At 42.0% G+C, this 24,077-nt stretch overlaps 2 protein-coding genes across 5 annotated transcripts in view; one reads left to right on the top strand and one right to left on the bottom strand.

Annotated features, from left to right (window-relative positions):
* LOC118220818 overlaps positions 1 to 6,116 on the bottom strand; it is a 61,497-nt gene extending 55,381 nt beyond the window's left edge. The window contains exons 1-5 of one of the 4 annotated variants that reach the window (XM_035405176.1): positions 5,866 to 6,111; positions 5,401 to 5,733; positions 3,299 to 3,571; positions 2,445 to 2,590; positions 1,760 to 2,247 (exon numbers count right to left, since the gene is read on the bottom strand). In XM_035405176.1, the coding sequence (XP_035261067.1) occupies positions 2,460 to 2,590; positions 3,299 to 3,571; positions 5,401 to 5,733; positions 5,866 to 5,905 (777 nt within the window). In that variant the 5' untranslated portion in view covers positions 5,906 to 6,111 and the 3' untranslated portion in view covers positions 1,760 to 2,247; positions 2,445 to 2,459. Of the gene's footprint in view, positions 1 to 1,759; positions 2,248 to 2,444; positions 2,603 to 3,298; positions 3,572 to 5,400; positions 5,734 to 5,865 lie in introns of those variants that run through there. The other 3 variants (XM_035405193.1, XM_035405148.1, XM_035405140.1) reach the window with 3 other exon arrangements.
* Positions 6,117 to 10,813: 4,697 nt separating this feature from the next.
* Positions 10,814 to 22,260, top strand: LOC118230012 (meiotic recombination protein REC8 homolog). Its single transcript, XM_035422721.1, has 18 exons — positions 10,814 to 11,263; positions 12,486 to 12,554; positions 12,974 to 13,116; positions 14,144 to 14,219; positions 15,344 to 15,458; positions 15,644 to 15,716; positions 16,100 to 16,167; positions 16,301 to 16,388; positions 16,976 to 17,051; positions 17,354 to 17,588; positions 17,770 to 17,901; positions 18,596 to 18,662; positions 19,043 to 19,224; positions 20,007 to 20,055; positions 20,291 to 20,360; positions 21,069 to 21,179; positions 21,340 to 21,446; positions 21,623 to 22,260. Exons 1-18 carry the CDS (start codon positions 11,208 to 11,210, stop codon positions 21,736 to 21,738), a joined length of 1,833 nt encoding a protein of 610 aa, XP_035278612.1. The 5' UTR covers positions 10,814 to 11,207; the 3' UTR covers positions 21,739 to 22,260.
* The last annotated feature ends 1,817 nt before the right edge of the window (positions 22,261 to 24,077 follow it).

Raw genomic sequence — 24,077 nt, 5'->3', positions numbered from 1 at the left:
TAAGTTACAAATTGGCTTCTTAGAACCTGGGTAAGCAAGGTTTTTGTATGCTCAGTATCTTTTATGAATCGAACGTAAGCACAACGTCGGAAATTAACTTAAGACTAAGTTCAAGTATAAATCTAAGAACATTTTTATAAATGAGGCCTCAGGACATAGTGGTGCCTCCCACCTCTGTGCAAGCATTCTTTTAGCTGCTGTACGGTCAGCCAACCAAAGGCATTTTTAAGGTAGTGATAAATCATGATAAATCATAAAAACATGAGGAAGTGTATTGGCTATTCGTTGCGTATGCTTGTGTGCAGGGATTAGTGAAAAGTATCATGACAAACGTTGTATGATGTGACAAGTGTACCAACATACTGGGAGAAAGGGAAAGCAAACAGACAAGCCAGCCCCAGAATGGCTGAAAGGGAGTTAAATAGGGCACTCAGCACAGGTGTGCCTCAGTTGAACTCTTCCCAACCTCGCCCACCAGCTTCCTGTTCAGGAACTCAAAAGAACCTGACAAAACCAGGCAAGTGGAGCAAGGCAGCCATCACATTATTTGTGGCATTTGTGGCGCGTGGCATTCGTTTTATAGGACGACATAGCTCAGGAGGTAAGAGCGGTTGTCTGGCAGTCAGAGGGTTGCCTGTTCGATCCCCTGCCCTGGGTGTGTCGAAGTGTCCCTGAGCAAGACACCTAACCCCTAATTGCTCCCAATGAGCTGATTGGTACCTTGCATGGCAGCCTTTCACCATTGGCGTGTGAGTGTGTGTGAATGGGTGAATGAGAGGTATCAATTGTAAAGTGCTTTGGATAAAAGTGCTATATAAATGCAGTCCATTTACGATTTACATTATTATTATTACTGTGTATTTTATTACTGAATTTATGAAAAGCCTCATGATATACTACGCAAACCCAGACCAACTCTTCTCCTGTGTCCTTTTAGGACATACCAAAATTGTACCCTGGTCAAAAGGCAACCAATAGCCATTGTACGTTTTGGGTTCATAATCAAAGTTTGTGGCATGAAACAATCACATTGTGATGATTATGGAGATTATGTCTGCAGTTATGCCACCAGCCTTTTAAATTAAGTTTGTGCACAGCTACACATTCCAGCATGGTCAATGTATCATTGTCAAATTGTATACATAAAAAATATACATTTTGTCAACAAAAATGGGATTGGTTTCTCCTCAAATTTGCCTCAGCTGGGAGTCACTCGTGTGCCCTGTTTTTTGTTCTTATTTCTTGAGATACACGGTTTCCTTATGGTGCTCATGCAAAATGAGCTAATAACTTTTTACATAATGCATTTGTGTACCTGTATTCAACATGACCAGCACAATCCTGCCAGTCCTGTTGTCCTTTCAAATGACAGGACGCTCCACTGAGAACTGTGTTTTATAAATGTTAATCTAAAAGCAAAAGATATTTAACTTTGTATTGCAACCTGAATTTAATATAGGCCAGTCTAAGCTCATCTAAAAAATGACATTATAGGCCTTGATGAAGAAGCTTACTGAAATTGTACAGTCACATTGCAATGCATCACCTGTGGGTTGAGCTATTTTGCAAAGGTGGTGGACCACTTCCCTTGCTTGACTGCCTGATAGTGTTGTTGCCTGTGTACATAGCTATTTCTTGCTGCAAGGCTATAATTAGAAATGTTTCCATGGTCTGACATAGCACCACAGTCTTGACCACAGTATTTCTGAGAAATAGAAAAAAGAAACAGTTAGAAAAAATTTTGGTTGAACATTTTCATTTGCTCTTGTCAAGATTTTTTTTTATTTCATTCAATTGCAATAAGTTTGTCACAATAAAAAACACAATTTACAATACAATTATACAACATAAACCTTTAACTTAAATTAAGGCCTGATAAAACTACTCAAATCAAATCACTCAAAGTAACGAAATTGCGCAGCATCATCCTCTAAGCAAGCACAAGTGTAGAGAGCCGCAAATGGGCCAAAAATGTTTTTAATCTGCAAATACTGCTGTGACGTCTACAAAGTAAAGAAAATAAAGAAATGCTCCTTCAAGTCCTATTGGATTTTAGACATTCAACAGATGCTCTTGTCAGAACAAATTACTTTCTTTGAACACTCAATCCATTTTTACAGCTGGATGTGTACTGAAACAGTGCAGGCACATTGTGCCAAAGTACAGTGGTAGAGTCTCATTGGGGAATGAAACCTACAACCCCTGAGTTACAAATCCCGATCAGATCCCGTATGTGCTGTCCATTCCCTGAGAGAGAGAGAGAAAGAGAGAGGGATGGGGAGAAATGTTTTTTTTTAATGGAAATGCTAAGAGTTGTGGAATAAATTTTCCATGCGATATTATGAAAAAAACAGTTACCAAAGAGTTCAGTTACTGAAAGCGCATTCTTCACTCCAGCATTATACTTGATATGTTTCAGGAGACAGTTGTATTGAATATCTGACCTGTGCTATAGGGCTCTACTTCCTCCGTCTCCAGGCCCACAGCCCACTGGCTGTCACAGTCACCAGCAGCAGCACCACAGCCAGGGGAAATAGGTACCGCAGCAGCTGGCACTGATCCTTGCCTGAAGCTGGCACTGATCCTTGCACTGAAAAAGCATCTCAATATGACAAAACAACTTATAATTACACAGACTCTGAGAATGAGTGTTATAGATCCAGGACAGATAACAATCTCAGGTTATTGTATCTTCGATGAGTATAGGGCTCTAAGCCTTAACCTAAGATATTATTTTGTAGACTGTGTATGTGTTATACATGACTCAATTGTCTTATTGCTTTACTTTCTAAAAGTCCACATTTTTACCATTGTAATGTGCATGCAAGTAAATGGGACTGTAGGCTACAATTACAGATTGTATTGCAAGTGACAATAATTATATATATTCTTAATAAATTTGTCTGCCACTGTCACCGCCTTAGTTATGAAAGCTTTGATACATTCCAGTTCCAATTTTGTTTTGCAAAATTATCAACCATTCAAATTTAAATTAGTAGCACCTCATTACAGCTGATTCTCCCCCTGCTTGATTCTAAAATTTAAATAGCATTTTGGGCATTTTTTTTTTTTTTGCTGAATAATGAACTGCGAGACTCTTAACTAGATTGAAATCATGGGTTGGTGGGAACGTGAAATAGGCCACTGCGTGAATTCATAATACACTATGAAGCTACCTGCAATTATTACATTGAAAATTTGGTTAGAATAATAACTAGACAAAGATGATAAAGGAATGGCAGACAGGACCTGATAAGATAAAGGGAAAAAAGAGGGAGATAAAAAAACATTTTCTTACTATCTTGCATGACCCGAGTTCGAATAATGACTCCAGTGATGTGCCTACATACACAGTTCAAAGCACGGATCCCGTCTTTCAAAGAGAGGATGGAGGACCGTATGAATGCGCCGTGCTCATCTACAAAAGTTTCAGCCTGCAACATCAGCTTGTCTTTGGCATCATCTATTTCCCATTGTGGATCACTCCAGGTTGGATCCCCGCCTTTCAATTCACAAACAACAGCCCCTGTGCGATTGAGGAACACGCGCATTACAGGGAGGCTCTTGGAATCTGAGGAGAAAGAGAGACGAGATATATAGTAGAATGGGTCTCATGAAACCACAATGGGAAATTAAAATTGTTCTCAACTGACCTAGCTACCTGGTTAAATACATTATAACGTGACATCGATTGGTGGACAGTCTTATGACTTTGGTATTACGCATTTGGTAAACTGGTAGCTTTACTCGTGTCCCAGAGTTAGATTAATAGCTACAGGACATCAGTTTTTACCGTTGAGAAGCATGTTCTTTACAGCTTCTTTTAATTTAATTATTTTATTTTGTATTTTTTATTAATTAATTTATTTTTTTACTTCCATAGCCATTTTCATTGTGTATCTTATAGAAAATGTTGAGGTATGGATGAATTGACACTTCTGCTTTCCACAGTCCTGAGGTTGCCACTAAATAATCTAGGCCTAAAGTTGCAAACCAAATAATAGTATTATCCAAGCTAGGTTTGCCAATTTATTTAGTTTTACATAGGCTCAGAAAAAAAAAATCATTCGCAAATTATGAGCGAATATTTTTTGCAGCATGGAAGAATGGCTTTTCTGAAAAGTTGCTTAAACTGCCTAGATACATCATGTATTAACAGCCTGGTTTTTAGAACGGCTAAAATTAAAATATACCTTGAAACCCAGTCTGAATTTCAAGATAGGAGGTATTTTCTTTGTCAGTGGTGCTGTGGAATTTTGAGTTCTCGATAATTAAACAAGACAATCGATCCAGCCCTCAACAACCGCTCAGTCACTGAAGCACTGAAAGTCTTCAATAGCTGAGAATACTAAGGACAACGAGAGTGAATGGAATTCAATAAAAGAATGATCGGAGCTGATTGCCTGTACAAAGCTATTTTCTGTCATTTCCTTTACCTGTTACAGGATATGGTATTTATTTATTTACTTAGGCTAACCATGCCACATAATCAATCAGACTTATTTTGAAGTCGAAAGTCGTCATACATTTTTGGACCCTTTTGGACCGTAAAATAATAGCGTACCTCTTGAAATGGCGCCGTCATCTTTGGTTTTTTGAAGATTTTCATTTTCTTTTCACCGCTGTCATGTCATTTCAAATTCTGGTGTAAGATTTTTTCCGATCTTATCAAATCAATGGCTGAATATTTAGACTGGCTACAGGCTACTGTTGACGTGCTTAACATTTTTCCGATCTTATCAAATCAATGGCTGAATATTTTGCCTGGCTACAGGCTACTGATGTGGTTAACATTCAGATTTTTGTCCATTACAAGGCAATGGCCTGGGCAAATGTTCACGAACGGGACATTCGTTATACAGAGCCCACTGCTCATATAGGCCACTCAGTAAAAAAAGATTAAATGTTGGAATTAGAATTTACGCAGATACAAGATGAAAACTACATCTATAGCCTAGTTACAGTGAGTTTTGAACATCAACGTGCCCTCGTCGCAATGATTGCAGAGACTTCGTACGGCTGATGTAGGCTACCCTTTCCGCTGCGAAATCTATCAACAATCCTGAATGACTGGCGTGTTGTTTGTTTCTAATGTTCATTCTTTTTCTATTCCGACACAGATACACGGTAAAATGCCAATGCTAATTCATTTCTTAACAAATAACTGTTGGTCACACATTCCAGAGTGGGACCAAATGGTATCTGTTAAGAGCTGTAATAACACTGTTAAGAGTTGGATTTAACACTGGACATTTTAATGTGTAGCTGTTATAAGATGGGCCAATCAGTCTACAATTAATGTAATCCTTAATGTTCCTCACGTTTTTTCCTCTTTACAAAAACAATTTTTCGAGATCATCCCTCAAATAATAATCCAAACAATACATGTCCATATCTTACCTGTTATGGCTAAAACTGAGTAGGAGCCAGGTGTTAAGCTGAGAGCAGTGCCCGCCACGGAGAAGTAGCGTCCGGAGTCGGCGATTGTGGCGCTCGAGAAGTTTAGATACACAGTATCAGAGCCTTTGGGAAGCTCTCCGCTGTAACGGTCCCTCTTCGTGGTGTATGAGCTGAAGTAAACGATGTGCTCTACCTTTCCACTCGGTCTCAGACGGTACCAGCTAATGCGCGTGTAATAGCTCAATATTTCTTTGATACGGCTGTGGATGGTCACATTTTGCCCGATATCCCCGAATACTATAGGAGCAGGGTTAACCAACCCTTCAGCAGTTTCTGAGAAACAGAAAACTGAGTTAAACAAAAACAAAATACAATACAGACACGTGGAAATAAGAATAACAACAACAACAACAACAACAACAATAATAATAATAATAATAATAATAATAATTTGCAAATACTCACTGTACTCGATAAAGATAAACAGAAAAAATAAAGAAACCATAGTGAAGAAATGATTGTGCACGTTAACTAAGTATATTGCTACTGTGAATAAAAGGATGCCATGTCATCTATTCTGTCATTTATGTAATGATGTGCAAGCGAAAAACCTTGCCAAACCAAAAGCCAAAAACAACTGCACAGTTTCCCATTTTGCAAATGATAAATCTTGCTCTCTCTCCATCTGTCAGTCTCTCTCTCTCTCTCTCTCTCTCTCTCTCTATCTCTCTCTCTTTCTCTCTCTCTCTCTCTCACACACACACACACACATTCTGACCCCCTGCATGCACATTTCTGCAGTGGAAACTAACTTAGATGGAAACTAATTTCAAATGCATAGGTTGCCTGCTACAAAGGCCACCCAACCTGACACCTGAAGGTATATAGGGCATCTCTTCATCTACTCAGTGCCAATATCTTGCTGATTTGCTCTCAAGAAGTTCCAGTATGTATACAACTCTTTAATACAAATTATACATTTTAAAATATATAATATTTGATATTAACTTATATTTATGAGTTGTAATGTTTTAGTCAGGAGATCTGGTTGACAGCAATACTCAGTGATACTTAATGTAACTGCATGTGAAAAAATTGCAACAAGTATGCAACAAGCTATACAAAGGGAAATGCAAATATGCACAGGGAAAAATACCTGCTGCAGAGTGAAAATCAAATAATTCAGTCATAAAATAGATATCACAAAATGCCGCTACTGGCTAGTCGAAAATATGAATTCTCCGGGGTTTTTTGCACTGATCGGCGTGAACAGTTTAGAAGGGGACAGTACGCGAGACACCCCCAGTGCGGTAGGTCTGCAGACAGGTGAGTGGGAGGCCACGAAAGGCTCTTTCTACTGTAACTGTAAACTCAAACGGCGTGAGCAGCAGAGGTGTTACTGAAGCACTTCATGTAACGGAAAAAAATAAAATAAAATACCAGTAAATTACTGGCAGAAGCGCTTTTATGCTTCTCGCTGTGTCCTCATACCACAGGCTATTGTATTCTTATCTGTGCGTATTTTCGCAGGTTTTTTTGATGGTATGACTTATCTGTACACATATTGCCCTGTAATTCTTAGAGCGTCTCAATTGCTGTGTGTGATACTGTTGGAAATTTCTGGCAATTAGTTGGACATTTCTGGTAATTTCCATGACATATTATTCTTCTATTATTCTGTTATTCATCACATAGTATTAGTACATAATCACACATAGTGTCAGCGTAATTATAAGTAGAAGTACACGGTCAGCATGGTCAGCATAAGTAAAAGAACACTGCACACTCACACATTTTAGTGGACACTCACACATTATCTTCTAAATAAAATGAATAACCTCTGTACTCATACATCTGGATCCATGTAACAGCTGCACTCCTTTGTTCTCATGTCAGAACCAATGAGAGCTGAATAAACACATTTTTAATTTGATATCCTGGAATAGCGGAACCACTATTGTTTAACAAATCAGCATTTGAACAAAGGGGAGCAAATAAATATCCAGTAAACGACTGTGGCGCAGCCAAAAGAAATGTGTCCAGGGGGAGAAGAACTGATAAGAAAAGATAAGAAATGAAATAAAAGCTGATGTATCTGTGGGGTTCGTTGGGCTGTTCCGCGGACATCATGACTTTGTACTCTATTTATTTGAGAATAAAGTCTGATATTCTGAAGATTCTGCCTCATCCTCTTTATTGAAAAGACAGAAGAAATCTGCTAAATCTAGATCAAAAAGAAGAACTTTGTCGATTGGAAACCACGACAAGACACAGTATTACTGCAATTATTATACAGATATTTGTATTTATACAGTATATACGCAGAGTATATGTATTAATTGTGGAAAAAAAAACTTATTGGTGAGCTTAGGACCACCATGAATGTAGGTTATTACAAAGGCTTTGCATCAAATTTAAGACCTTGGTGCTTGCATACCAGGCAGCTAAGGGGTCAGCACCCAGGGTACATCCAGAGGATCATCAGACCCTACACACCAGCCAGACCTCTCTGTTCTGCCACCTCTGGCCGCTTGGCACCTCCCCCTCTTCGCGTCTGTACTTCCCACTCCCGTCTGCTGTCTGTCCTGGCCCCTCGCTGGTGGAATGACCTCCCCGTGGCGGTCAGAACAGCAGAGAATCTTACTACCTTCAAACGCAGACTAAAGACTCATCTCTTCAGGCTGCACCTCTCCCCACCCCTCCCTAGCCTATAGTTTAGCTCAATGTACCTAGTTAGGATAATATGATTATGTTAGTTTATTTGGCAGGATTGTTTTTGTCTGATTAGGCAAATGTGATTCCAGTGCTAGTTTATACTTGGTAGGATTGTTGTTTGCTGAACAGGTTACTCTACAGGGTTGGAGTCCTGATCGATGTGGTCACTTCTGGCACTACGATCTTTACTTCACTCTAGTGTGTTTCTTTTGCACCCCTGCACCTTGACCTAATGCACTTGTTGTATGTCGCTCTGGATAAGAGCGTCTGCTAAATGCCTGTAATGTAATGTAATGTAAAGTGTCCAGAATTGATATGTGGAGGCCTGATGGCAGAAACCTCAGATCTTCATATGAAACCAGTTTCCTCAATTTCACAATGAACTTAGCACACACTCAGTGAGCACAAACATTTCATGTATTTCTCCAGAACAGGAGAAAAAAATGTAGCTTCTTGGTAATGGTGGCATGTATGTATCTGGACACAATAGATATTCACACACCATAAGTATGAGTGCCTAACATGAACATTAACTTCCCCGCCACACACACACAAAAAAAGACAAATGTATAATCCCCAATTTAATTTTACTTACAATCCAAATAATCAATTAAAACATATGTTGAATGTAAATGTGCAATTTTATGATAATCATTAGATTAAGTATAAAAAGTGCTAGTGAATAAAATATTTATTCAGATAGACAGTGTTGGAAATTTACTAAGTTAAAAAGTTAAAACTTTCCAATATAGATGTGACAATGTAATGAACATAGTATTATATGACTGTAAATAACACATTGTTTTATTACACAATCTTCATGTTCGATTATCCTTTTTGTTAATCATGAGTTAGCTATTTAAAGTATGTAGCCTATGTCCAAAACATTCACTTCAGATTAACACGAATCACGTGATTTATTTGATGATTAAATAGTTTTACTTGTTTTTTGCTATACATTTCTAACTAACAATACTATACCAGCATTGCAGCCCATATATCCCAAGGTACAGTGTCAGCCTTTGTATTAGTGTACTAATATGAACAAACTAAACCAAAGTTCTAATATTTTAGTTTTTCCCCTTAATAGCCGTTTTCAGAGGGAGGAGCAACAATAGTATTGTGTACATTTTAGTCTAGTCTGCTCTAGTATGACAGAACGAGATTTATACATTTAAAATAAAACAAAGGACTGAGCGTACACAAATATGGAGAATGTGAGGTATACGAACGCAGTAGTCAAATAGACCGCCCCCTGGAAAAAGTGAAGGGCAGCGCCGCACAGCGACAGCACACCTCTGAGGAGGCGACAGACACCATCGACGACTTCATTAACAGTTTCCATACTCAGGCGGACAAATTGCAGGAATTCCGATTTATTTACCGCACCTTCACTTTTCAGGTCCGTGTTCCAATCCAGCTGTCCACACATGGATCGTTTCCGGGCATAAAAATATTTCTGGAGGCAGCGAAGCAGGTGAACACAAGGGCGGCGAAGAGATACGCGAAGATGGATGAAAGATAAGAGAATGATAGAGAGGGAATCTGCCACACCGTTGAGACACCTTTTCAATTGGTCGACCGTTCGAGCTGAATGAGAGACGGAGACGGCAGTTAAAAAATCGAACTGTAAAGTTTATGTAGTTAGCTATAGCCTATGCTACACTCCCTTCGGAAAGTTCCATCTTAAACCAGCCGAAACTAGTCAAAGTGGTTTTCCCATACGGAAAAATGATATAGGGAAATATATGGGAAGCACAAATATCTTAACATATGAAAACATAGTCTAAACTGTATTAGGCTATTACCCATCTATTTTTACATCATATATTTACATTTCAAATGTATAGGCTAGCAAAAATATAAATATTCAAAACAGACTACTTCTGCATATTTATGACATGTATTTAGCCTACATATATTTAAATACAGATACAAGATTTGTATTTTATAGGCCTACACAAATATAAATTTGAAATGTCATATTTAAAATTATATACGATATATATATATATATATATATATTATCATATATTATGCAGTAGGCCTACATTTAAAGGCCTACTCAATGTCCTGCCATATATTTAATTATATTAGTTACTTTTACATAAGGGGTCCACCAGCTGACCAAGCCTAGTCAGAAGTCCACCAGTTTGACCACCAGCTTAGGCCTACTCTAGGCCTGCCAACGTCACCAGCTTTAACCAGCTTTGTCCAACTTGAGACCAGCTATGGCCAGGTAGAAGTGTCGAAAACACGGTTCTAAACCATCCAAGCGGGTTTTAGCTGGAATTTTCAGCAGGGCTACAGAAATGGTTTCATGGGTGGAGGTCAGCCTATCTGTTTTCAAACCGCGTCACAACCACATCGCAACACATGCAGACTAATAGGCTATCTTACCATCAATTACAGCAAAGATCAGACCGACCGTGCCCAGGACCATGCAGTAAGTCTCCATTTTTGTACTCCGAACCTTCCGTAGACGTGTAGCTACCAGCGTTTTTCGTTCAGTCCCACACTTTGCCTGGGTCCAGACGTTTGAATCCTGCCCACTGCAGATTCAGATGGAAATGGAGTGTAACGAGTTGATAATTTTGTCTGATATCAGGCACTGGGAACGAGTGGCTTATTCCAACCAGTCGCTTGCACAGTTTCTTATTTCGATTTCCCTGAAACGAAAACGAAACTGTCGCTAGAGAAAGCCAGTGGAATGATGGAAGACCGAGATGTTTGTAGTGTTTCGCCCTTTGAAATTCTTAGACGCTTAAATTGGCGTTATTGGTCAGTTTGTTTCCACAGCATAAATTAAACTGTTGATTGGTCAGAAGTAATGGGAGGGGACAGTGTTATCTAAAATAAGGGTAGCCTATATCGATTGTTCCAAGGAAGGACAAAGTTATATAGCCCGCAATTTTCTGTGTATGAAAATTACTAGGCATAGCTAGACCTAATACCACAGATAATGCGCATTTATGGAAATTCACGCTTGACTTTTAATTAGGCTACTGTATTGATAAGCTGATCCACTGTACTCTCTATTTCTACTTCTATCGAGGGAAACATTAGCTCTGAGCAATTATTAATAACAGACGATGTTTTACTATCCAAACGTTTTACAATACCGCACAGGCTGTTTCTCTACTGTATGGTGAGTTTTTTATATATTTATTCTCATAATATGATTGATGGTCCAAATTATGTGCCCATATTCATCAGTTTCTATCCATGTAGCCTATTGAAACCTTTGATGATGTCTACCTGCCTATACTCACTAATATCAAGATTGACATCATGATTTTGCTATATTAACAGGCGATTAAGTTCGAGACACAGACGTTTTTGTCGACAAAGTCCTGTTTTTAAACCCGAAATGTTCTTACCTAGTCCATAATGACAAAATAATTCTCTAAGAAAAATGGACCCGATTCTAGAAGTAGCCTATTTTTAGATAATTGAACTTAAGTGACTGAATTCCGACGATGAAGTGAGCGACGGATTAAAAAAATAAAACAACAACTACTAAACAAAACCATTATTAGCATCCATTTGGGTTTTCAATGTTCACATGCGAACTTTTTAGTTTCAAATGTTTGGTTGTTTTGTATAATCACGAGGATAAAGATTCGAACACCTTGGCATTTTCCAACTCCCTTCACATTAGAAATTATTTTACGATTAGACTTATGTCTCTTTACAATGTGTAGATTTATGAGTGAATTATTGGCCTACTGTTTCTGAACCCGTTTAGAATCGTGAAAAGCGGTTTACAAATGGTGAAATAACTGCGGAATCAAATAAATTAGGGAACAAAGTTATTGTGTAATAAACAAAGCAATCAAGATATTAATCAAAATATTAAACGATACAGGTAACATCTGTGTTAGCCTGCACAATCCGTGTGTAAAATTAATTTTCTATAGATTAGATTATTACTTCGACTTTCAATAATTCAGATAGGCTACACTATTGCAGTTACAGAAAAAACAGGCGCGAACGATTTTCAGACATAATAATGAACGAATTCACAAAACAAGAAAAGGACCAATCAAGTGCCTCTTTGAGAAGTAAATATTATTAAATCAGTGCATGTTCGGGAGTCATGCTGAGGTGAAGCAGTCTATTTGTTGACAACGTTCGGGCATCAAGGAGAATATGATAAGGGTAACATCGAAACTATTTTGGAAGCCTCAGAATGACATTACAAGAGATAATTCACCTGTGTACTACGCAGAGATGCACAACACATTTTATTTAATAAATAGACACGTAAGCCAATGATTTTGCGAATTGCCTAAACTGATTATGTGTAGGCTTATATCAATAGTTGTTAACCCTTTTTAAAAATGTTTAAACTTTTTTTTTTTTTTCAGGTTGGCAGCTACAAAAGCTATCAAAATTTCTCGGAGAGACTATCTCAAAGTCAACGTTCAACGCACATGGTAATTGAAAAATATCTTTTTTAATGTTCGGTCCAGTGCTAATTCCACTAACAGAGTAAATAGGAATCAAATAAGGAGCATATTTACTCTGTAAGAGTTGATATACCTGAACATTTTACTGTGTAGTTGCATGTAAATGTGTCATTGTGTCTGTCCCTGCTTTAAGCCTCTGTTTCCAAATGCCCTGCTGCGTAAGCTTGTCTTCTTCCTATGTGCGGTTTGTAATTCTTTTAGCATATATGGATATCCATGTCTGTGTTTGTTCAAGCATGTGTACGTTGTGTGTGGAAAACCTCAGCGCGCATAATGATATAGATAATAATATAGGTACAAATAATTTAGGTTCGTTTCTCTTTGCCTTGAACATAGTTAACATTTATGTGAAGTTAACATTTATGCTGGTGCTTGCATGCTAACAGCGATGACATCATGGATTACGTGCTGGTGCGGGCCCCGCCTCTCCAGCCGGGACTTCCCCGCCCCCGTTTCTCCCTGTACCTTTCCTTCCAGCTGCAGTATGGCGTCATCATCGTCTACCACCGCCAATGTGCCCTTTTACTGGGTGAGAAAGCATTTGATATTATTTCTGTTACAGTCCATTCCCACTGAAAATAATCAACGTGCAGTACATACCGATATAAATACGACAGAGAGGACGTGGGAGTGCGAGAGAGATACATGTATTTTGACACACTGACACAGAATTGGGAATTGACTGACTGACTGACTGACTCCTGACTGACTGGGCATGCTGCTCTACAGTACGTCAGAACTATCGGTGAGGTGAGAGATAGCTTGGCGTGTATACTGAGAGAATCTACTGATGTGATGTAATATGTCATGTGAGGGTGATGTAATGATATGTTATGTGAGGGTGATGTAATGTACTGACATGTTATGTGAGGGTGATGTAATGTAATGATATGTTATGTTATGTGAGGGTAATGTAATGTAATGATATGTTATGTGAGGGTGATGTAATGTAATGATATGTTATGTGAGGGTGATGTAATGTAATGTAATGATATGTTATGTGAGGGTAATGTAATGATATGTTATGTGAGGGTGATGTAATGTAATGATATGTTATGTGAGGGTGATGTAATGATATGTTATGTGAGGGTGATGTAATGATATGTTATGTGTGGGTGATGTAATGTAATGATATGTTATGTGAGGGTGATGTAATGTAATGATATGTTATGTGAGGGTGATGTAATGTAATGATATGTTATGTGAGGGTGATGTAATGATATGTTATGTGAGGGTAATGTAATGATATGTTATGTGAGGGTGATGTAATGATATGTTATGTGAGGGTAATGTAATGATATGTTATGTGAGGGTGATGTAATGTAATGATATGTTATGTGAGGGTAATGTAATGATATGTTATGTGAGGGTGATGTAATGTAATGATATGTTATGTGAGGATGAGGCTGGCCGGCATGGGCAGTTTTGCACGGCCACGCCCCTGCACCAGCTACTCGGAGAGCACAGCGAGGAACGCTGTGCGTGTGTTTCTCTGAGGAGATCAGGTGGCTAAGTGCTACCAGCGCTGTGCTCTGACTGCTTGGCTCTGGTTCCAGAGGAGATCCAGCACACCATAGACAGACTGCTGCGCTCCGCCAAGACGCTCAAAATTGACCTGGTGGAGCCCGACAGGTGAGAGCCGCGCACTTCACGGTAGTGTAGTATAATGGGTAAGGAACTGGTAGCCACAAGGTTGCAGGTTCGATTCCTGGGTAGGACACTGCCATTGTACCCTTGAGCAATTGGACTCAGCTGTGCAGGACCCGCAGAAGATCTCCTAGAGCAGGCTAAGTATCTGTTTTATGCCAGTAGTGTAGCTAGATTAGACTTCTACCTGTTTTGTAGTTTGCCCAGCATTAGTTTTGGATTGTTTGTTTGTTCGCTGAACAGGTTACCCGACAGGGTTGGAGTCCTGATCTAGGTGGTCACTTCTGGCACTACGATCTTTACTTCACTCTAGTGTGTTTCTTTTGCACCTCTGCACCTTGAACTAATGCACTTGCTGTAGGTCGCTCTGGATAAGAGCGTCTGCTAAATGCCTGTAATGTAATGTAATGTAATGTAATGGATAAGATCGTCTGCTAAATGCCTGTAATGAAATGTAACTTCATGGCACGACTGCCTTCGAACGCACTTCACAGGTTTCTGTGCACTGTCTCCCAGCTGCTGAGCGAGGGTTAGGGTCTTCATTAAAGATTAAGGCAGACTGAATACGGTAGTACAATAAATGCTTCCAAACAGGGGCACCATGTGGGGGGGAGGAGGTTAGAGTCCAAGGGCCCAGACTGACAGGGGCCCTTAAAAAAATTGTGCTGTGATTGTGCAGGGATGGGGCGGCCTGGGGTGGTGGGGCCAATGTGAGATCTTTACATGGGGCCCAAAATCCCTGGTACCACCCCTGCTTGGAAAGATGGTAGATGCTGGAAGTGCCCAGGTTTGCAAGTGGCCACCGTCATGGGACACTTTCGCCCTGCTCTCTGACCACGATGGGCAGTCACCTGCCACCCAGGGGGCTTTTCCTTGTCACTGTTGCTGTTGGCTCGCTTTATGGGTGATTAAGCTGGGGTACCGTGAAGGACATTCGTGACAAATTCCCTGTAAAATGCATATAAATAAAATTTGATTTGATTTGAGCAGTGAGTGCATTTATGTATTTTGTACTAATACAGCTTTTGTCCTGTCATCATTTTCCAGCACTTCCACAACTGATAACCGTGGATGGAACACCGATCGTACTTTTATTTGTTGTCCTGTAGGCCGGCCCTAACTGTTCCTGATGGTCTGTCCATGTTGGAGGAATGTGAGAGGGCCCAGGACCCCTTCTTTGGAGTGATGGAGTACGCGATGCCCAGCCCCAGTACGATCATGCAGGTAGCGTCACTCAGAGAAAGTCTAAACAAGTAAAGGCTCTGGAAATACATGCACGCACATGCGTGTGCACACACAAGCATGCACGCGCACACACAGACATGCAAGGAAAACTACTGTTATAAAGGAAGGCGCACACCAGTTTGATGCTGTGATGGCTGAGGTTGTTATTTGTGTGCAATTGAAAGCAGTGGCAGGTACCTGAAGAAACATCCCCCCAGCGCCCCCTGGTGGAAAGACTTGGAACACCACAGAGGGACCGTGAGTGATCACAAGCCAGAATAAGAGCGATTTCATGTGCTATTTTTTGGAGGCATAAGTTAAACCTAATAATAATAACAACAACAATACTAATATAGTAATAATAACAATAATGATAATGTCTTATTTACTTAGCCCTTTCGATTTTACACTAAAAATCTCAGAATATCACCATATTGTCACCATAATTTCCTCTATTAAATAAGAAATGCCTTTGTGTATGTGTGTGTCTGTCTGTGTGTATGTGTCTGTGTGTGTGTGTGTGTGTGTGTATGTGTGTGTGTGTGTGTGTGTGTGTATGTGTGTGTGTGTGTGTGTGTGTGTTTGAGGGGAGAGGTGCTATGCTTTCTCTTTAAGTTGCCATACTCTTTCTGTATTCAAAGGCATCACTGCATCCCCTGAGTCTATCACTCTGGTAGACAGGGAGCTCGTTGTTACTCCTGCAGCAGAGGTACTGAAATCACACAAACGACATCACTGGTAATCTTAAATGTGCTGTGTCATGTCTCATGCTTAATTTTCTTATTGTTTAATTACGTTTTTTTGTGCGCCACTCCTCTTTCATCTCTCCGTCCGGTCTCCAGTTTGAAGGGGCGGACCTGCCAGAGGTCACGCCCAGGCATATGGACATAATTGACATGCTGATGGAGCAGCAGGACCAGTTTCCTGAAGGTGCGTTAAGGCCTTAAAGGTAGCGGTAATGCGTTGATCTGGACTGAAGTTCCGGGTCAAAGGGCAACGATCCTGCAAAAGTCTGTCCGTATTGTTATGAATCCCAGGAAAATATTTACTTAAATGTCTATAATCTTAGGGCAGTTTGCTCCCTAGCGACACTGCCAACGTCATTCTTTACGTTTCCGCCATTTTTCCTTCTGTTAACGCAACGTCAGTAAGTATTTGCATTCTCAGCCTCATTGTGGTTGCATGTGTGCGTGGTAACAGGATTATATTAGCCGGATCATATATAGTGATCGTTATTAAATCATCTTGGATCACGTCGTAGCAGAATTTGTGATATTGCTGAATATCGAACCGTTGGCTCAAGAGTCTAAATAGTATCTTGTTGTGAAGCCTGAGGTTTACACCCCTAGTCAAAGGGGAGGGGGGGGGTGTCACAGAGAGGGAGCGCTGGGAGACTTTAGCCTGCTCTATGTGGGACAGCCCTGCTGCAGGCAAACCCTAATCCACTGAACTCACATGCTAGTCTCAGGCCCTGTAATGAGCATCACAGCGGAGGCTAAATTCTGTCTGTCTTTCAGAAGTGGAGGAGAGAGAGGAAGTGAGGGAGGCAGAGATATCGAGGGAACTGCAGCAGGCGGCAGTCTCCGCGTTGCAGTGAGTCACACTGAATGAGACGGACAGAGCAGAGAGAGACCGTTTGAGAAGGGGACAGCTGGCTGACATACATAGTGTAACAGTATAATGAAAAAGACTCGATAGGTGCAACAGATAGAAGTTTACAGGTTGCTAGAGAAAGGTTAATTGGGCTCACGGTCATTCTGTAGGGATTGGGCCCCAAACACGCTCTGCAGAGACAGGTGTGTGAGGATTGGAGGCGTATTGTCATCATGTTGATGGTGATTTCCACACGCCGCTTCTGCACATTGCGTGCTGACTTGCCGCGTTCTTCCCGGCAGGCTGGGGGTCACCGCGGTGACTGCCGAGGATCTCACCTTGCTGCCGGAGAGGGAGGCGGAGACACCTGCGCCGGCCCCGCCCTCGACCCCGCCCCTGCCCCTGCCCCCGCCCCCGCTGGAGACCACCCCGGTGTCTGTCATTCCACTGCCCTCGTCCCCTGAGGGAGAGAGGGAGGGGGAGACGGAGGAGAGACGGAGGCAGAAGGAGAGAGGGAGGGACAGTCCTGGTCTGGAGGTGAGTGGTGTTGGGGAAGAGTGACGCGCGCACGGTGCTGTGTCGTTTCTGAGTGACCGGGAGCAGAGGGAAGGATAAACAGTGTGTCAGTGCCGTACCGCTGTGCCTCAGTGACCGGACTGGAGTTCCCCTGGGCTCCTCTCTGCACTGCAGGGTTTAACCCTTTCCTCTCTCTCCGCAGCCAGAGCCCGCAGCTCCACCAAAGAAACCACGGCGGCGGCGGCAGCTGCTCTTCATCGACGAGCAGACTCAGATTCCCTCAGAGGAGCTGCAGGAGGCGATACAGGATCCACTGACTGAGACCCAGGCCCTGGTACCACACTGACCCTCTCAGACCCAGGCCCTGGTACCACACTGACCCTCTCAGACCCAGGCCCTGGTACCACACTGACCCTCTCAGACCCAGGCCCTGGTACCACACTGACCCTCTCAGACCCAGGCCCTGGTACCACACTGACCCTCTCAGACCCAGGCCCTGGTACCACACTGACCCTCTCAGACCCAGGGCCTGGTACCACACTGACCGGCTCAGACTCAGGCCCTGGTACCACACTGACCCTCTCAGACCCAGGCCCTGGTACCACACTGACCCTCTCAGACCCAGGCCCTGGTACCACACTGACCCGCTCAGACCCAGGCCCTGGTACCACACTGACCCTCTCAGACCCAGGCCCTGGTACCACACTGACCCTCTCAGACCCAGGCCCTGCTACCACACCGCATGATTAGACTAAAATACACACTAATACAGTGATGGATTTATGCAAGCACAAATTCACATATGACACAGTTAATGACATTCTGGATCATCTGATTACTGGCATGCATGATAGATCTCAGTCTCACTCTCTGAAACCAAGCTGTGTGTTCGTGTGCGTCTGCGTGTGTGTGTGCATGTGTGTGTGTGTGTGTGTCTGTGTGTGTGTATGCGTGTGCATGTGTGTGTGTGTCTGTGTGTGTTTGTGTGTGTGTGTGTGTCTGTGTGTGTGTGTGTGTGTATGTGTTAGGAGTTGTTTGAGCCTCCCTCCAGAAGAAGTGTCTCTCCGGTGGAGCTCCTGAGCAATCCCTGCACTGGTGAGTGTCGCCATGTTGCTACGCAGCACCCATATTAACGTACTGAAGTCTAACAGCTTTCATACTGTAGCCTTTGTCTGGAGATTCCTCAGCTACTTCATTAGACTTCTGGTCCACCACAAGTCCTAACAGTGGGAGGCTGTGGGCTCAAGTCCCAAACCCAGTGACATCCGATAATTAAAATCGACCATACCAGCCGTCAACGGACCACTGTAGTGCTGATATACAAAATGGTGGAGCACTGACTGCTGGGCCAACGCCAGGCCACTAGGGGGCAGCGGTATGCTTGCTAGCTTAGACCAGGCAGTGATTCAGCACCGTGGTATAGATCTCAGCTTAGCTTCCTGTAGTTACTCCGGGCCCCGTGCTCTACCTTCTAGCCCTCCACCCAGATATCCTGGATCTGTGGAGAAGGGCAGCGGTCGTCACCCCCCTCTCGAGTGTGGCTGCCGGGGAGAGGGTGGAGGAGGGGGAGACGGAGTCGGAAAGAGGGAGCTTGGCGGCAGTAGAGCAAGAGAGGGTGGCGGATAAGGAAGTGAGAGAGGAGGACGGGTCAAAAGAGGCAAGAGAGATTTGGACTGCTGTCTGTGTTTTCACTTAGACAATGACCTGTTAATAAATAATAATAAAGAATAAATAATCTGTTCACCTCTGTATCTGTTGATCCAAATCACCAGATTTGGATCAACCTTTTTCAAACTGCACTACTCAGAACCAGATTTAAATTGAGATTTATTAAGATGCAAGCAATCAATTTTTAATCTAAAGACACAGTTCTAATTACTTTAAACAATTAATGTTACAGAAATAGACAAGTTACTGTCACAAATGGAATTAATGAAATAAGATACCAAACCACAGCTTGTTTCTCCGACGTTAATCCCAAAATTTGCCAAGAATGAAATTCAAAAACCAAAAAACAGCGGAATATTCCAAAAAGCCCAGAGATGAAATGTAGAATGCCAGACCTAGACACAGGACTCCAACTAGCAAACTTCTAAGAGAAGTTCACATACTACTGAGGATTATAGTGACATTAAATATTCATATTTTTAGATCTTTTTGGGAGGGACAGCTTTGGCTATTATGGAAATGTCTGTCAGTTACTATATAGAGAGAACAGATCAGGCAATAATTAAACCAAGTTGTAAACCCCCACACACACACACACACACATTTACACCTCAAATGGCTACCCCTAATTCCTGCTCTCTGTGTCTTATCTCCAGGTTCTAGTAGTAACCATTTTAAGAATACACGTGAAAGTAATAATGATTTTTATATGATTTGCCTGTTAGATATTTCTGTCTTTTATCCTCTCTTTGTGTTCCTCTGTGTGTTCAGGTTGCCAGAGAGTTAGTGGAGTCAGAACGGCCTCAGCCTGAAGTGTCAGGTGAGATATGATCTTTATTTCTGTTCCTAAGCTTCTCCGAGGTGCAGTTCTGTCCTCACCTGTGCACAGGTGGCCTTTGCTCAGCAGGTACAGGGTATGTCTTTGACCTCGCTATAGTAGAATTCCAGTACTGCAGTGTAATTATTTTATATCAAGTTGTTTGGCTGAATGGTGCTTTCAGTGTTTTCCAATGATAAACGAGTGTAACCTGTTGCCATGGCTGCTGTTGTTCCAGTTTCCACTGAGCTGTTGGGGGAGCTGTCCGACAGGGACGTGTCCCACCTCGTCATGCCAGAGAGCAGAGGGTGAGGAGAGGAGTGAGGGACAGGGAAGGAGAGAGGGAGAGAGAGAGAGAGATGCTGTGGAAAAGCAGGAGAGGGAGGCTAGGATAAAATTGGAGAGATAGTGTTAAAGTGAGAGAAGAATGAGAGAGTGGGTTGAGAAGGAGAGAGTGTATGGGAACGGTAGAGGCCAGGCGAAGCAGGAGTTGGAGAGGGTTGCTCATTATTGTGTGGCCAGGAACCCAAGCTGATTATGTATTATTGTGTATGTGTGTGTGCGTGTGTGTGGTGTGTATGTGTGTGTGCGTGTGTGTGTGCGTGTGTGCGTGTGTATGTGTGTGTGTGTGTATGTGTGTGTGTGTGTATGTGTGTGTGCGTGTGTGTGTGCGTGTGTGCGTGTGTATGTGTGCGTGTGTGGTGTGTATGTGTGTGTGTGTGCGTGTGTGTGTATGTGTGTGTGCGTGTGTGTGTGTGGTGTGTATGTGTGTGTGCGTGTGTGTGTATGTGTGTGTGTGTGTATGTGTGTGTGCGTGTGTGTGTGCGTGTGTGCGTGTGTATGTGTGTGTGTGTATGTGTGTGTGCGTGTGTGTGTGCGTGTGTGCGTGTGTATGTGTGCGTGTGTGGTGTGTATGTGTGTGTGTGTGTGTGCGTGTGTGTGTATGTGTGTGTGCGTGTGTTTGTGTGGTGTGTATGTGTGTGTGTGTGTGTGTGTGTGTGTGCGCGTGTGAGCAGGTCTCCTACAGGAGAGATTCTCTTCCCGCTGGAGGATATTCCTGAGGAGGAAGAGAGGCCGGCAGAGGGAGAGCTGAAGCAGGTGGTCCTGACCAGAGTGAATCTCATGGGGTAATGTTCACTCTGCCCGTACTCCCCCGTGTCTCTGTCTGTGTTTTCATCTTCCTGCATCTGAGTGCGTGTGTCCCAGTCCCAGGACCTCTGTCTCTATCCGTGCGCTCTGGGGCCTGAGGGTGTCGGAGCTGAGCTTTACTTCCTGTCTCCCTCACAGCATGCTGCGGGAGCCCCTCCAGGAGCACAGCGAGGTGTCCTTCCACTCTCTGCTGCCCCCTCTGGCTGACCGCAGTACTGTAGCGTGCTCCTTTTCCGCACTACTCGGTGAGCCCTTCCCGAGACTCATTGGACGATTGTGTGCAGAACTGTAAATGTGTCTGCTGCGTAGACTACTGTCAATGCTAAGCATTGTGGTTTGCTGGTCTGTGAACGGTATTGACGGTATGGAGTATTTGTAGGTATTCATGTGTGACTTTTGTGGGTTTCTTTCCCACTAACAGTGTTTGTTTCAGGAAGGATACTCAGTGTGGAACAGGAGGAATCTTATGGCACCATTATGATTGCAAAAGGACCTCAGTATGAGGAGGAGGGGGCCTGGGTGCCACACACAGACTGATACGTTTACCGAAACTCACAAATACAGTTCAAACCGTCTATATTACCAGTAATAACGTTCTTTAGAAATGTTTTATTGGAAGACATGTTTGTGATTAGAACATATGAAATTCAGCACTTGTTGCAGTTTGAGTGTAATGTGTTTTTACCATTATGAATTTCTTCTAATTCTCATTAATGTTTATGTCCCTGTTCCTTTTGTAAACAAATGTTAAAAATGTTAATATTATTCAGTGGTGTCGAGCTTTACTGAAAAATGTACAATTGTTAAGTGGTATTACAGTACAGGAAGTGTAGTGTACATGAATAAACCACTGCAGCTCTAGTTTAAACCTTGACTTTCGTGTGATGTGTTAGTAGCTGCAGTAGGCAGGAGCGCTTCTTATAACGGTGTGGTTCATACTGGGTTTTCTCTGATCAGTCACTCATTTGCATAAAAGTGACTGAATTTGCATAAGTCACTTGTAAACCAGTTCCTCCATGCAGCTGATTCACTGTAGTGAGTGAGGCAGAAAGCAGGCCTGTGTTTTCTTTTTTGTTTTGTTTTTTTTACCATGTTTTGGAGAAACACCATTTATTAAAATCACAGTTGCAAGCTTAAGCTTTGTAAGACCAAGAGGCAATGAAGTGGGCGACATAGCTCAGGAGGTAAGACAGATTGTCTGGCAGTCAGAGGGTTGCTGGTTCAAACCCAGCCCTGGGCATGTTGAAGTGTCCTTGAGCAAGACACCTAACCCCTAACTGCTCTGGCGAATAAGAGGCATCAATTGTAAAGCGCTTTGGATAAAAGCGCTATATAAATGCAGTCCATTTACCATTTACCATGAAGCACAAATATAAGTTGATTGTGACAATTTCCACAACAGCACTCAGATCAGACCGGTTATTGGCTAATTATATTCTTTTTCATTCATCCTAACGATCTCCAAATATTATCACGTTACGCAACTCACGACACCAAGTGCTGACTTAAAATTAAAATCCTCTTTTTGCTCATGTATTGTAAGAATACATATACATGTAAGCTACTAATGTATCGTTCTCCATAACCAAACATGGCCAACACACAACCTGAAAAGCCATTTACTGTTCATTCAGTCCTGCCCTGAGCAACTCCTGGTATAAACAAGCACGGAACTGTCCAGACCCACGGCGCAACTCACTCCCGCAGACACATTTTAGCTGGCACCGCCTGCGCAAAACATCCCTCAAAGGTCATCCGTGAGTGAGTGAGTGACCACAATTTGCCATGCACAGCCCACGGCGGCCGTTCCTGCATGCCATGGGAAAAATGGAATCCAAATTTCCTAATTTCCCTCTATGTTGGGAGCCTTTCGGTAAAGTTAATCTCATAAAAAACACGTTTTCAACGTACAAAAGTGACTTGAAAGAACTGAGGAAATATTGGTTAGCATTGCTTTGAAATACATCTTACGTCATTTCGGTGAGGCAAGATAGCCTATATTGTTTGTAGTACCGTAACCTGGCGTCATTTTGATATCAATACTTTTGAGTAACTTGGCATTTTTGTACGTTGAAAACGTGTTTTTTATGAGATTAAAGTTACATGCCCGGTCATCACCGTAAATGAGGACCTGTTCTCAACTGACCTACCTGGTTAAATAAATCTAATTATAACCTGACATTGATTGGTGGACACACTTAGGGAAAGTTATGCCTCCTGTTTCAAGCATTTCCTGAACTGATAACCTTCACTCACATAGCAGAGTTAGATTAATAACCACATAGTTGTTTGACCTTACAGTTGAGAACCATGTTTCTGTACAGATTTTGTATTGCCATTGCCATTTTCATTGTCTATCTTACAAAACATGTTGAGGTAGGAATGAAACTTCCCACAATCCTATGGCATAACTATTTATCTTTATAAATAAAACAAAATTGAAAACCAGGTAATAAAGTGTTATCCAAATCACTCAGCACGCTCAATAATTCAACAAGATAAGGGAGCGATCAAAGACAAATAGTCACTGACAGCTGAACTGTAATCAATAATTGAGAATATTGAGGCCATGTTTAATGTGTTGTCTTGTGTGTTATCTGAAACTGTTTGTATTTATGTGTCCACTAGGGATGAAAGCACAGATGCACATTTGAAGGCTTTCTTCTTGGTCAGGAAAAACTGGCTATTTTGAAAAGCCACAAAGATTCTATGGTACAAAGGGCAGAGTTTGATTTTGTTGTAATGTTCAGGCCTAATTTGTGCCAGAGTAAAACTTTGAGTTTATTTATGATAAGCTTCAAGTGGAGATGTTCAAAACTATCTGGGGTGTTGGGGGTGTTGTGTGTTCAGTAACTGGGGTAGAATAGCAAATGAGG

Source organism: Anguilla anguilla, chromosome 1, assembly GCF_013347855.1.
Source record: "Anguilla anguilla isolate fAngAng1 chromosome 1, fAngAng1.pri, whole genome shotgun sequence".
Lineage (NCBI taxonomy): Eukaryota > Metazoa > Chordata > Actinopteri > Anguilliformes > Anguillidae > Anguilla > Anguilla anguilla.
This window is presented reverse-complemented; position numbering and strand designations above follow the sequence as displayed.